We start from the raw sequence: 13,691 nt of genomic DNA on the forward strand, positions 1-13,691 counted from the left end.
GCAGCACTATGCTGAGGCAAAAAGATATCTGCCACTGCAAGCCAGAAGAAGTAGATCAAAAAAGCAGGTTGGTCTGGGTCCGTTTCACATAACAGCTTGGCAGACGAAAGCTGCACCGGACTATTTACTGCGCGCTTGTGCGTATTATCGCTCCTTTTGCCGCTGTGCTCCGTCATACGGCACTTATCGACTCAACGGTTGACGCTCACGCGTTCACGTTTTTTTTAATGGGCGGTTCTACACAGGCACAATAGTCAAGCACAAAACCAACCAAATCTAACGTGGCTGTTTCGTTTAAGCAGTAATTCTGGTTGAGCGATTTCCATTTACAGAGGTTCCATTGAACAAAACACGTTGCGGGGCTAGTTGGTGATACATTCTTACTTAAAATCTATCGGCGTGCCAAGGAACATGAATGGTCGTTAGGAGATGAGTCGGCGTCATTCCAAAACCTACTTGCCCATTGAAGCACTTGCAGAAACTGTCAACCATGACTTGAGGAAATCAAGACCTTAAGCAGAAGTAGGACAGATTAGTTTGCAAACTATCGGAAGCATTTTTTATCACACAGAAGGGCGACACGTGCTTCAGCACCCCATCTATATCCTTGCGTGTCTGTGAATATAAAATACTAGACAAAAGTTGATAGTTTTGCACAAAGCCCACCCCTAATCTACTGTTCCCTTATGATTGCACCGCGTGCGTTCGTTGCCTTCTTTAAATGCAATGCGTGCGATTTCAATAAAAATTATTGGAGTCATCACCCGTCTTGTCATGTAATACTCGGTCTTGTCCTCGTCAAATGTAGCGCTGCAATATCTTAAGAAGGTTCCACAGTATTTAAACCTCATTATAACAAAGTCGCATCTGACATGAAAATAAGTTCATTATATCCAAAAATTCGTTATAAAAGTATATTTGTAACACTGTATCTATGACAAGATCATTTTTCATTTACTTCGTTATATCCGGGTTCGTTATATCAAGGTTTGAGTGTATTCGGTAAGCCAGGACACAGTCTTGCAAAGAGGGCGGCAGCCACGTACAGTGCAGGGTCGGTGGCAGGCGTTCTAGCAGGAGGGGCCACAATGGGGCCAGTCCCGCGCTGGCGACCTGCTTCGACCGACTTCCTGAGCCTTCCAGCACTTCCACCAAGGCTCGCAGTAACCTCAGGCAACGGTCCAACACCTTGCCTGCGGCAGTAAAAAAAAAACAGGAGCACGGTAAAAAAAAAAATTGGCGAAGCTAGCATTAAGCAGCGCAAAGCTCGAAACAGAGAAACTGGACGATTCTGAAGACTAATCTGGCTGCTTCTAGGTTGTTTCTAGGCCTTAGCTAGGTGATGCAGGTTGTAGGGTGCTTCTAGGTTGTTGCTAGACTTTAGCTAGGTTACGCTAGGTTGTTTCTACGTTGATTCTCAGTGCAGTGAGGTTCGAGTTAAACCACAGACAGTCACAGACATGACGCGGTTGTACAAACTCCAGAGACAGAAACTCGCGCTGAAACCAAGCGTTCACACCTCTCATAGATCTACGGGCACGTCGTCATTGGTGTAGGCCTTCCATCGCTTCAGGGTCTTCTCACAGCCGCCGCTGCCTTTCCCGTTCCCTAGCATTCTCTCGTTGTACGTACTCGGGGTCTTTGGCTCGCCGCCTTCGTTTAGCAGCCGTTTCTTGGATTAACTGTTGCCTTCTTCATTTTTAGTGGACCAGCGGTGAGAAATGGAATTTGCCCAAAATCTGTGGCACACACCCGTTTAAGATGATGATAGTTTTCTGACAGGCCGCATAGTGGCACATACCCGTTAAAGGGGTGGTGCCACGAAATTTCGATGCCCTGAAAAGCCTGCTGTAGGCTTTCTCTCTGTGCAAGGACACTCAGCACGAGGTGTTGGACTCTGCAAACGTTTAGAATATATTTTAATTCGTGAGCTAAATGCTCATTCTCGAGATCGAGACCCATCGCTAGCGCGACTGACAACGACGTCACTGTGTAGGAAGCGTAATGAAAGTTTTAGTGACGTCAGACCACATTAGAGTGACGTGCAATGAACGGTGACTGACCTGACTGACCCACAGCTCCGCTGCACCAGGCAAGCGCATCGGCTGCAAACCTACACTCAATTTTTCTCAGCGTGTTGCCGAAGTAGTCAAACTTGCTCGCATTTTGCAAACTGCTTCGAATCGTCAGGCGAATCTGCGAAGGCGACTTTAGCGAATTTTAGTTTGTTCGCACACTTCTTTGCTTTAGCATACCGGGTTACCGTAGCCGTAAACGTGAGACCGGATAGGTGGGGCCATTTGCTGGCACTAAGATGAACCAGGCAAGCACAAAATTGTTGTTGCAGAAATCTGATGTAATTGTATTTCTCTGCTGGTGTGAATTCTCAGCAATGACGTAGTTCCAAATGAGTTGCTTCTTTAAACATTTCTGCGCCGCGGTCACTCAGCGAAAACAAAGAAGCACACCTATAATTGTGGTTGCATGAAGCATCACAAGATGTTGATACCATCATCAACCTGGTACTCCGCAAATATCTCTGCATATACCGGAATTCCGTACACGCTAATATTCTCTATTAGAGAACTTTAGCGAGTTGTGAAGGCATCCGGATGGTTGTTCGCGTCTGCGTGCGAGAGCACACGATGCAGCACTGCGTGCGTCACAGCTTTGTGGGCCCACGTGTTCAAGCTTCCAACACAGTGACGTTGGCGTCCAACGCGGCGCCCAGAAACCAAAACCGAAAGTCGTTCACGTAAACAAGGCGACATTAAATTACTTAGCGAGAGTACATGAATCTTGGAATCATGCTTCCTAGAGCAATAAAAAACGTTTGCAACAAAAAACGTGCAAGCAACAAATCTGATGGCACCACCCCTTTAAGATGATAGTTTTCGACGATCGACTCACAAGGAACGATTTGCTAAACAGCTTCGCTGTTGAAAAATAAAATTGCGCAGCTTGCACTGAGTCACGCAAGGTTATGGCGCAGCAGAGCTGGTCGACACTTGGCTGGTCCTGGGGGGCTATTTTGTAAGCGCTCTGTCACAGAACGGAGGCAGTCCATTCTATCGGGCCACGCGCGATTGGTGGAGGCTTGTTCGACGATCAAGACGTGAGAATAGGCAAAAACGGTCATAGAACGGTCTCCGGCTCCATTCTATCGATAGACCGGACACAAAACTGTCTCCGAACGACTTGGATTGGATAGAAACGTAAGCGCTGGGGCTGGAGAATCAAATTTTGATCCAATCCAAGTAGTCTGGAGACCATTTAGAATCTGTTCTATCGATAGAACGGAGCCGGAGATCGTTCTATGATCGTTCTTGCCTATTCTCACGTCATGACCATCAAACTAGCGTCCACCAATCGCGTGTGGCCCGATAGAATGGACCGCCTGCATTCTGTGACAGAACGCTTACAAAATAGCCCCCCTGGTGTAACTAGGCACACATGCATTCGCACACCAATGCACGAAGTGTTCATGTGATCACATTGTAAATCACGAGTATTGGCTAGGTATCGATCGGGTTCGAATGGGTATCACTTGGCAATCAAAGCACCAGGTAGAATAATTAATTAAAATGTCTTCTTTGGTCTGTGTTTCTTTCTTTTTCTTTCTTTTTATGTCTGCCTATTTCTTTCTTTCTCTCTCTCTCTCTCTAATCGTTCTCTCGCCCATCCGAGTTATCGCATCCCATGCTGGACAAATCGGCGCAGTGGAAGAGTGCGCACCAGGAGCATGTGTTCGGGGAGCGAAGCACAAGATGACGAAGCGAGCACAAGCCAGCATGATGATGATAGTTTCTTGTCTACATCGCAAACTGGACAAATGGCAGGCATAACAGCTCTGGTGCAGAAAAAAAAATGAATGCGAGCAACCCTCCACTACACTTGACTTCATGTTCGTTAAAGAATGCGTTTCAGCTCAGACTGAACTCTCGGCCAAAACTGTTGTGATTTTTCAATGATGCCTGCTCAGTGATTCGTTGGCTACAGATTACTGTTCAGGCACGCTAAGTGCATACCGAGTGTATTAAATGGTTCTTCCTGTACTCTCAGCAACGTAAATACAGTCAACTGCCGATTTTTCGGACATGCTCGAAAATTCGGATGCTTTCACGGCACCGTCATCAGTCCCATAGACGTCAATGTATAAGAACGTCCGAAATTTCGACGCTGGAACTCTTTGGCATCTGATTTTTCAGACTTTCTGACCAAATTGTGGGTGCGAGAGTTAATTGAAGACCCCACCTCTGCCGTGTCTACCATCTCGTAGGTTCGAACCAGTGCTTTCGCGAGACAATCTGCTTGCGACAGTAGCAGAGTCCGAAAGTCAGCTTTGCCGCTATGCCGAAGTGTTATGAGGTGAAGCAGACCAGAAATTCAAAGGGGCCGCTATCACGGTGCCGTGCAGCGATGTCTTTACGCATAAGCAGCGGAAATGCACGGAGGCGTGATAGCGACAGGTCGCAAACGTGCCAAAGGGCAAACGCGAGAATTTAGGGCTAAGTAAGGCACATACTTTCATTTCCACCGTCTTCAGTTTGAGTCATATCAGCGTAATTTTGACTTGAACTCGTAGATCTGAGCCAACATCATTTTTAGAGACCAGATTCATCGCGACATGACGTGGTTATCTCGAGAAATCGCGCCTACCAGTCGTTGTACTAAAAATTAGATGTCGCATTTCAAACCATGAGTACTGCACATTACTATCACTACCATTTCCACGTGGACTACCAACATGAGACTAATTTGTATACTTTTAAATATTTATTATCCCTAAAGGCAGGCTTTCTAAATAACAAAGAAAAAAATAAAGCTGTTGCAGAGGGGCGTTTCTCAAGCAACTATTCATCACAAGCACAAAGTTGACCAGGTGAGTCAGAGTTGTGCTCCGACTACTGCCACAAATGACCGAGTCACGACCACAAGAGTGTCCTTAAGCAAATGCTAGCGGTACCTGGTCGTTGCTTCTGCAGCAATGGTTGCGCTAGGGCATTCACCAGGCTGCTCTGCGCAACGGCCCTCTGGTCCCAGCACTGGGCCGCAGCTGGTACACCAGACCAGGGCAGGCACAGGGCCGCATGCGCCGCCTGTACCACCAGCTGTTCACACTGCACACAACACACACGCACAACACTGTATTGCCTTCTATTAACCAGATGTTAGCAAGTACGACGACCCACCAGATCCGGAGACAGGTTCGTGTGAAGAATGAAAGGAAAAGCTGACAACCACCCGTTTGTAGCACCACGCTACAAGGAAATCCATACGAATTCCTCAGAAAGAGAGCCTCTTAGTTGCCAAAAAATTTGTCCCAGTCCGGAGATCGAACCCGGGACCAATGCCTTTCAGGGCCGCCGCTCTAGCCAATTGAGCTAACCAGGAAGCTAGCAATTGGCAGCGCAAGGGCAAGTTGATCAAGAACTCGAAGCACATGGGCACAGAATATTGCAAATGGGTTCTGCCGAAACCCACAAGGTGGTGGGCAGGCTATGAAAGGGAAAGCTGACAACTCTCCCCTCTTCCTTATATCGAGAGTTGACCGTACCGTACCGTTCATCCATACTGTGGCACTTTCAGCGTGTCGCCTGCCTCGCCGCCCTTTTGTTTCATGACAAGTCTGTGACATTAGGCTACTGTACTACACCCGGTTAAACCTAAGAAAATATGTAAGCTACACCCAGAGAACTACGGGGCACCCGCCCTTCACCTGAAAAAGACAGGCGTGCTAGCTGGTTTTAGCTCAAACCACAAGTACATTTTCTCAGCTAATGTAAGTACTATGCATATTAAGAGCTAAAGGTTCGTCATTACTGCATAAAACGCAATGTCTGGCTTAGCAGCAATGTCAGCATTCCGGACAAAATTTACCAGGACTTTTAAGTTTCGGACCTAAAACCAGTGATGCAAACGTGTGTCTGTATGGGAAAGTCAATTACGCTGAAACCTCAATATAACGAACACGGATATAACGAAATATCGGTTATAACGAAGTAAATGAAAAATAATTTTGCTATACATACAGTGTTAGGAATATACCTTTATAACGAATTTTTGGATATAACGAAGTTATTTTCGTGTAAGATGTAACTTCATTATAATGAGGTTTGAGTGTATCTGAAACACTCGAGAAGTGCTTGACATCATGAAAATGGTTATGCACTATTGCATGGAACATTTATGCAAATTCTATTTGTCGGATGGGCAGCGATGACTGTGGGCAGAGCTGACATTTTGTCTTAGGTTGTAACCGAGTATAGGGGACCCCAATTCAAGTCCATCCCTTGAACACATTCGGGAGGTTCTGTTCACGGAAAAATTATAATCTACGTACTGGGCGATTGCAAAGTGCCTTGAGAGAGACAAGTAAGTTCCGTTAACGAATTCTCCGTAATCAGCCTCGTTACCTCCTGTGCAGACTCGTAAGAGGAGTACACAAAGATGAAAAGATGGAAACGTAGGATCTCGCACCACACCTCAAAACTAAGTGGCCGGAGGCTCCCCTGGCAAAGGTGCTCACACAGCCGCTGCATGGGTGCTAGAGAGAGGAGCTGCGCCGGCCGCACACTAGAGCTCAGCGACAGCAGTAGGCCGCAGGCTGCTTCACACACGTTCTCAGGGCACTGCAAGACGGAGGCAAAGATCTCATCCTTGCCAGTTGCTGGGATATTATCAAATTTTTATCCCCACAAACAAAAGACAGTGCTATTAACTGATCGATTAATCGGTTGATTTTGCATGATTTAATGAGAGCAGCATTTTGGGCAAGTTGATAATTTGTAACTTCAGAGCGACTACACAACGAAAACGTACAGACGACAAAAAAGACACACTCAGCGCAAACGATTGTTTCCCGTGGCAGAATGCAGCTAATTTGCGAAGTCACAGAGGCCGAGGTGATTGTGGCTTCTGTGTTAAGGTGATAAGTGTGTTAGTTACCATCCCTGGCCCTCACCGACAAAGAGCGTGTCTTCTTGGAGGCAGCATCTTGCAAATCGTAACTTTTTTGTTGTATTCAATGTACACGCAAGTGCACTCCTCATTGCGACCACGTGCGCGCATGCATGGTGTATACTGTCAGTATAATAATAATACAGTAGAACCTCGCTGTTACGTTCCTCACTGCTGCGTTTTCCCGGCTGTTACGTCGTTTTCCGCCGGTCCCGGCATAGCTCCCATAGGATACAATGTATTGGGAACCCCGCTGTTACGTCGTAACTGTCGGACTGTTCCCGTATGATACGTCGCGAAGTGCGCTCGGAGCCGACCGAGTGACTACCAAAGAGAGCGGCCATGGTGCATTTTCACGCAGTTTGGCCTCGTTTGACCGTAATATTAGCCGCATGAGAGGCGCAAGCAACAGAATCTTTCAATTGATGCAAACAAAAGCATGGCCTTCGAGATTCAAATTGCAAAGATGGCGTCTATGACGTAACTGCTCGCGAAAGCAAGGCCTTCGAGATTGGCATTTACTATTGACAAAAGCATAGCCTCTGAGATTTGTATTGCACAAACATGGCGTGTATGACGTATTTGCTTGCGAAAGCAAGGCCTTCGAGATTGGCATTCACTTCTGCCATCGCGTTGGCGTAGACTCATCATCATCGTTATTTGTCGGAGAACGGGAGGAGTTCGAGCTGGTTGGAGCTCGCGTGGTCGTGCGTGCGGTTCGCGGTCGGACTCGCCGCGCCGATCGCGATTGCGTGTGCTTAGTTCTTTCATGCCTACAGCTGTTGGTGTTTAAAAAATCACATACGTTGATTACATTTCTGTGGATGAGGCCGTCCTAAGCTCCGCGTTTCTATCCATCGACTAGATCGCGGCTGAGCGCGCCAATTTTCGTGCTGCTCGTAAGAATTGAAATAAAATTCTGTACCACTAAATATTTTGCCGTTTTTCCTGTTTTTCGGCTCTTACGTTTCCCGTCTCTTACGTTTATTTCCTACGGTCCCTTCAAAAACGTATCAGCGGGGTTCTACTGTAATAATAATAGTAATAGTAGTAATAATAATAATAATAATAATAATAATAATAATAATAATAATAATAATAATAATAATAATAATAATATCTGGGGTTTAACGTCCCAAAACCACGATATGATTACAAGAGACAGTGTAGTGGAGACAATGTCAGCGTGCGGACAATGTCAATAAAACGTGCGGACAATGTCAGCACTAAGCGTTGAGCCTATCCGGATTTCGAGCTTTTCGGCTACACGCTATCTCCGCTTGCGCTCTCGAAAATGCATGAAACTAAGTGAAATCAGTTGATTGCTGCGAGACAAGGCAGAACTATATATAATAATTGATGGGGTTTAACGTCCCAAAACCACGATATGATTATGAGAGACGCCACAGTGGAGGGCTCCGGAAATTTCGACCACCTGGGGATCTTTAACGTGCACCTAAATCTAAGTACACGGGCCTCAAACATTTTCGCCTCCATCGAAAATGCAGCCGTCACGGCCGGGATTAGATTCCGCGACCTGCAGGTCAGCAATCGAGCGCCATAACCACTAGACCACCGTGGCGGGGCTACTGTGTCACTATATAAACAGATCCAGTCGCACAATATATTTAGTTGAAAGTTGGCGCTGAATGTGTCTTCTTTGTTGTCCGTGTGTTTTCGTTGCGCAGTCTTTCTGAAGTTATGAATGACTTAACTCGTTTACCGACTAAATTACTGTCAGATTAATGTTACAGTCAAACATCGTTACAACAGTCACATCTGACACGAAAATAATTTCTTTATATGCGATAAATTTCCTTGGAACACGAGGCGTCACTGGAGCCGACATTACGACAAGCAGTCTTGTCTTGTTCAAGGCTGCAACAGAAGCAACCTTGAAGAAGACAAGACCGCCTGTGGAAATGCTGGCTCCAGAAACAGCCCGTGTTCCAAGGATTTTTTATCGCTTCAATCTTACTACACTCAAGTCAATTTTCTCAGGCGTCATCGACACATTTTGCAAAGGCTAATAACTTACTATTACCTAAACCCAGGTCTAATTATGGCAAGTTTATCACAAAATTTTCGTCTGTATCCTTGTGGAACTCTTTGCCTCTGTATGTCAAGAATGGATTCTTCAAAGTGTTCAAAAAACCTTGCGTTCGCACTTATTAAATTCATAATGCTTCATACTATTCAGAGTAACTGTTATTGTAATTTAGTGCATCTTTGTTTTTCGCGCTTATCTGTACATTTTGTTTAGCTTATGTTTATTTTTCGTGCTTATATGTGCATTTTATACAACTTATTTTTTCTATCTTTCCCACTGTCTACTATAGCATTGTATCACTGATGTATGATGTTATAGGAAATCTCACTCACAGTCTCACGACTTTGAGACCTCATTCTGAATTATGTGAAAACTGTGCAAAAATCGTAGACAAAGGAAGAAATGGACGACACAAGCGCATACAAACAACTGAAAGTTTATTGAAAAAATACAGAATGTAAAGAGCAAAAGCAACCACGTGTGCAAGATTAACCAGCAGACAAGAACCACATGTGCGCATCAAGATACGCAATCTTCGCCTTGTGCAATGCCACAGATGGCCCGGCAACACAACTATCTCCAGCTTTGAAGATAAAATAAGCTTCGGCGATTTCACATATAATATGGTTGCTTTTGCTCTTTATATTCTGTGTTTTTTCAATAAACTTTCAGTTGTCAGTATGTGCTTGTGTCGTCCGTTTCTTCCTTTGTCTACGTTTTTCATGCAGTTTTCACATAATGCATTACCAACTCGCCCAACAGTCTGTTCACCTTCTAAATCTTTATTTATCACATGCAATGTATCACTTGTATTCTAATTCTAATAAATCAAAGTAGCGAAGAAAACGCCAGTAGTGTTCACATGAAGGCAGGCGATGCTAAACGCGTTGATTCACCTGTTCGAGGATGGGAGGCAAAGCGGCCTCAACCAGGAGCTCCGTGGGTGGGGCCTTGGTGCCCAGATAGGTGCAGAGCAATCGCAGGGAAGCCAACAAATGTGCCTGCCTGATTCACAAAGAAAGAGGGAAGATCGCATAACTGTTCGCCTAGCACAAGAAATTTGCCACAGGACAAGAGAAGGGACAAAAACGAGAGCTAATCTTGTCCTGCGTCAAATTTTTTGCTCTACCCAAGCAGTTATACATCGTCAACAAGCCCAACTACGCACTCTCATCCTGAACATCCCATGTAGCACAGCAGACGTTCGCATCTAAACTAAACTTGCGCTTCACAAAGAATGGTGCTCCATTTCGCACAGCGCAATTGACAAAGTGAATTTACAAGGGGGACACTAAACGCAAAAATTAGGTCCTACTTAAGTGACAAGGTCATACTTTCTTTGCACTACTGTCTACTGCATACTTTGTTGCTAGAGCAGTTGAGACCCCATTGGAGCTGGTGCTTCAGATGGTTTATTTTAGAGCTGAGAGAATGAATGCCCACAGCTACTTTCAGCGAGGACAGACCTTTCGTGAACAAGAAAATGACATCGACGCGGAACACAGCCGGTGCTTCCACTACGAAAATGCAGTTACCCACCGTCAATAATTTCTCGTGTCACATGAAACGTATAGCCAAGCACTTGGAGTAACAAGACACCAATTAAAACTTCTACTTGGGCAAGTTCAATGAATATCCCCAGGGGATATTCATTGAAGCCATGAGTTAAACGGGCTGCACTAGTAGCCAAAGATCTGCTACAGATATGATAAGGATCGTGCATTTGCAAAAAGAAACCAACTCAACCTCGGCCGTGCCCTCGAAATGAGAATGAAACGGAACGCTCCCTTTGAACAGAGGTCACTGGGAACAGATGGGAAAGGTAAACACTGCACTCTTCATGTCTCTGCTCGCACTACGTTACTCTGGTAATATATCTCTGGGAGGCACTTTGCCTGCTCCAAAGTGTTTCGTGTCTTTGGTAAAGTGTTGATCAGGGCCCACTTAAGATCACCAGCTCGCAGAAGAACAAGACGATAGCCTAGCCCCAATTTAACATCTGCCCTTCGCACCCTTTCACGCAGAGAGGAGTTAGTCCAAATCTCAACTCCCTAAGCTAAGTCTTATGACACTACAAGTGCTAAGATGGAGAACCTTAGCAACTATCAACAATGCACTCACACATTTGCGACATCAGCCGCCCTCACAGCATTTGCGTTTGCAAGTAACTGGCGTCCATAGATGGCAGCATGGCACAGCCTGCAATTCAAACATGTCTTTAGTGGAAGCTTCAAGTTGCGAGAAAAATATGTTTCCACACTCGTTCATTTTTGAAAGAAGGAGCTGGGAGTGCACCCTGGGACTCGCCTCGTGGTAGTCGTGTGTGCCAGGTTAACGTCCAGGTGAGGAGCCAACCGCCCTAGAGCTTGCAGCACAGCGGACAGGCTGTGCAACCGCTCAACTGCGGCGGCACCGTGAGGTGACTGGTAATTGTTGAGCTCAGGATCCAGCAGTGCCAGCTGCAAACAAACGGCCAACACACCAGTTCCACAAACTAACGTGCTTGACTGTGCACACAGAGCATGCGCAACTACCATCAAACCTCGTTATAACAAAGTCGTACGAGATACAGAAACAACTTTGTGACGTGTGCTTCACAACCACACCGCGCACACTGAATTTCCGAGACAGTCGCTCAGTTCAAACGCCATGATCGCACCACATGGGAGCTTGCTGAGGCATTTTTTATTAACATAAGGAGGTCAACCTGTATCAGTCCCCCGTCATTAACTATTTCCAGCAAAGAAGTGCCACTCCTTAAGGAAATGGGTTAGTGAAGAGATATGGTGCGATAGTGGCCTGTGTTTGCACCTAGGAACAGTGCGCATGTGCAGTGGGTCATGTGCCCTGGTTGGGTATATATGTTCGTTCTTGCTTAATAAAGTACATAATAGTATAGTATAGTTGACAGTAAGCCCTCGTGTCATTCCCTCACTTTTCCTTGTCCCAGTTCATGCTTGAAATTTCAATGAAGCATATGTAACAATAGCTCATCTTTCCGTCCTAGTGGTGAGAATAATGCGCTCATTCTTCGTATTTTCAGAGGTTGTTTAGAGGCCCTTTAAAGCGGTACTGATACAAAAATTTTCGTCTGCCGTTTTATTGCTGCAATATGTTGCCAGAGGCCTACTAGTAGTCATAACCCGGCACATCGCTTGCTGCAGCGCGTGACCAGTAGTTACAGTCTATTTATTATCGACCAGTCCCAGTTTCAGTTTTGGAGAGCTCCAAGAACAACAAGCTGCTGTGTGCAATTAATGCCATCTAGCGTTTGAAACAGCACACAGAACTGTGATACACTACCGCGCTACTACCCATATTGTCTACTCGCATGCTTTCACCTGCCGCATGTGTTACGCAATGTCGTTGCTGTCGTCGTCATCTGATGGCAACAACCTTCTAGAGGCTTCCACATGTTTGCCACGGGCACGGGCTCGTGAGCAGCCACCGAATAGTAGCCTGCTGGCGCAACCACGACAAAAGGGCAATTGTGACTATTACGTCATCATTTAGCTGCGCCAGCTCGGAGATCGGACACAGTGGTGACATCGCAAAAGTTGGGGGTCACCTTCAGATCACATTAGGTGACGCCAATGTCACAAGGTGTAGCGTATAGTGCTAAATCATGCACGCGAACTTCAAAATTCATATAAATTGCCTTCCAAGCTATACTTGCTGTTAAGATTTGGTTGATTATATACGCAAGTTCACAGGAATCGATCCTTCAGGCTATCTCAGCCATGAAATTTTGTGTCAGTGGCTTTTTAAGAAACTTTACAGTCACCATTAACACATTAAAATGAAAGAACCAGCAGCACTCACCACTTGTGCACAGACGTCCTGGGGTGTCAGTTCGGCCGCCTTGGCGACCAGCGCCAGCTGCGGTTCCTGCAGGGACCGGGCCGCGCCCTCCGCCTGGCAGCACCGGGCCAACAGCTGGGCCACCAGCGTTTGCAGCAGCGGCCGGTAATTGTCAGCCGACCGGTGCGCCGCCAGCCGGACCAGCAGCGTGCCCCACATCTCCAGACACACGCAGTACCGCTCCGCGCTCGACTGCGGCAGTCGCGGCACATCTTTGCTTGCGCAGCGTAACCTTCCCACGGTACCCCATTGCGTACCATGCTTTCAATCATTTTCGAGATCAACGATGAATCGATTAACTTATGTAATCGTCCCAGATATATAGTCAGACGCACCAAGAGCTAAATTAAAGTCGTTTTAAAGGGCCGAACAACCAGTTTTTGTGGTACCTGTTTTCTCCGCATTAGTTCTCGTAAACTGTTTTCTTTCGTGCAGTGAAAAGCTTACCAGGTCAGAGTGTCTAATCATGAATGGTAACATGGAAAGCGACATGAGACATTTATAATCGGTATTTTTTTTATCTGTGGCAACTATTAAGTCGTACACAAAACATATGCAGCAAACAGTGGGAGGTGAGCACAACAGTAGTTTGTATTTGTGCACTACTGTTCGCTGCGCATGTGTGCACACTCCACAAGTATGCGCTGTGGCTTGACGTGTGCCACGAACTGTCACGAAAGCAGCACCGTTTCTCAGCGTCAACTCCTTTTGCATCGTAAGCAGCACAGAATAGAGCAGGGATGGATAATAATACACATAGTCTAATCTTGAGTACTAATTACGTTGCTCATGAAAGCATCAGACTACGTACAGCAAATGG

At 46.0% G+C, this 13,691-nt stretch overlaps 1 protein-coding gene across 1 annotated transcript in view; it reads right to left on the bottom strand.

Annotated features, from left to right (window-relative positions):
- Positions 1–13,691, bottom strand: part of LOC119399981 (exportin-6) — a 40,177-nt gene that overhangs the window by 10,459 nt on the left and 16,027 nt on the right. Inside the window, exons 9-15 of the mRNA XM_049417515.1 lie at positions 12,833–13,063; positions 11,306–11,469; positions 11,132–11,209; positions 9,907–10,015; positions 6,486–6,632; positions 4,967–5,120; positions 1,047–1,193 (exon numbers count right to left, since the gene is read on the bottom strand). Coding sequence (XP_049273472.1) covers positions 1,047–1,193; positions 4,967–5,120; positions 6,486–6,632; positions 9,907–10,015; positions 11,132–11,209; positions 11,306–11,469; positions 12,833–13,063 — 1,030 coding nt within the window. The remainder of the gene's footprint in view (positions 1–1,046; positions 1,194–4,966; positions 5,121–6,485; positions 6,633–9,906; positions 10,016–11,131; positions 11,210–11,305; positions 11,470–12,832; positions 13,064–13,691) is intronic.

The sequence above is a fragment of the Rhipicephalus sanguineus genome, chromosome 7 (genome assembly GCF_013339695.2).
Source record: "Rhipicephalus sanguineus isolate Rsan-2018 chromosome 7, BIME_Rsan_1.4, whole genome shotgun sequence".
Taxonomy (NCBI): Eukaryota; Metazoa; Arthropoda; class Arachnida; order Ixodida; family Ixodidae; genus Rhipicephalus; species Rhipicephalus sanguineus.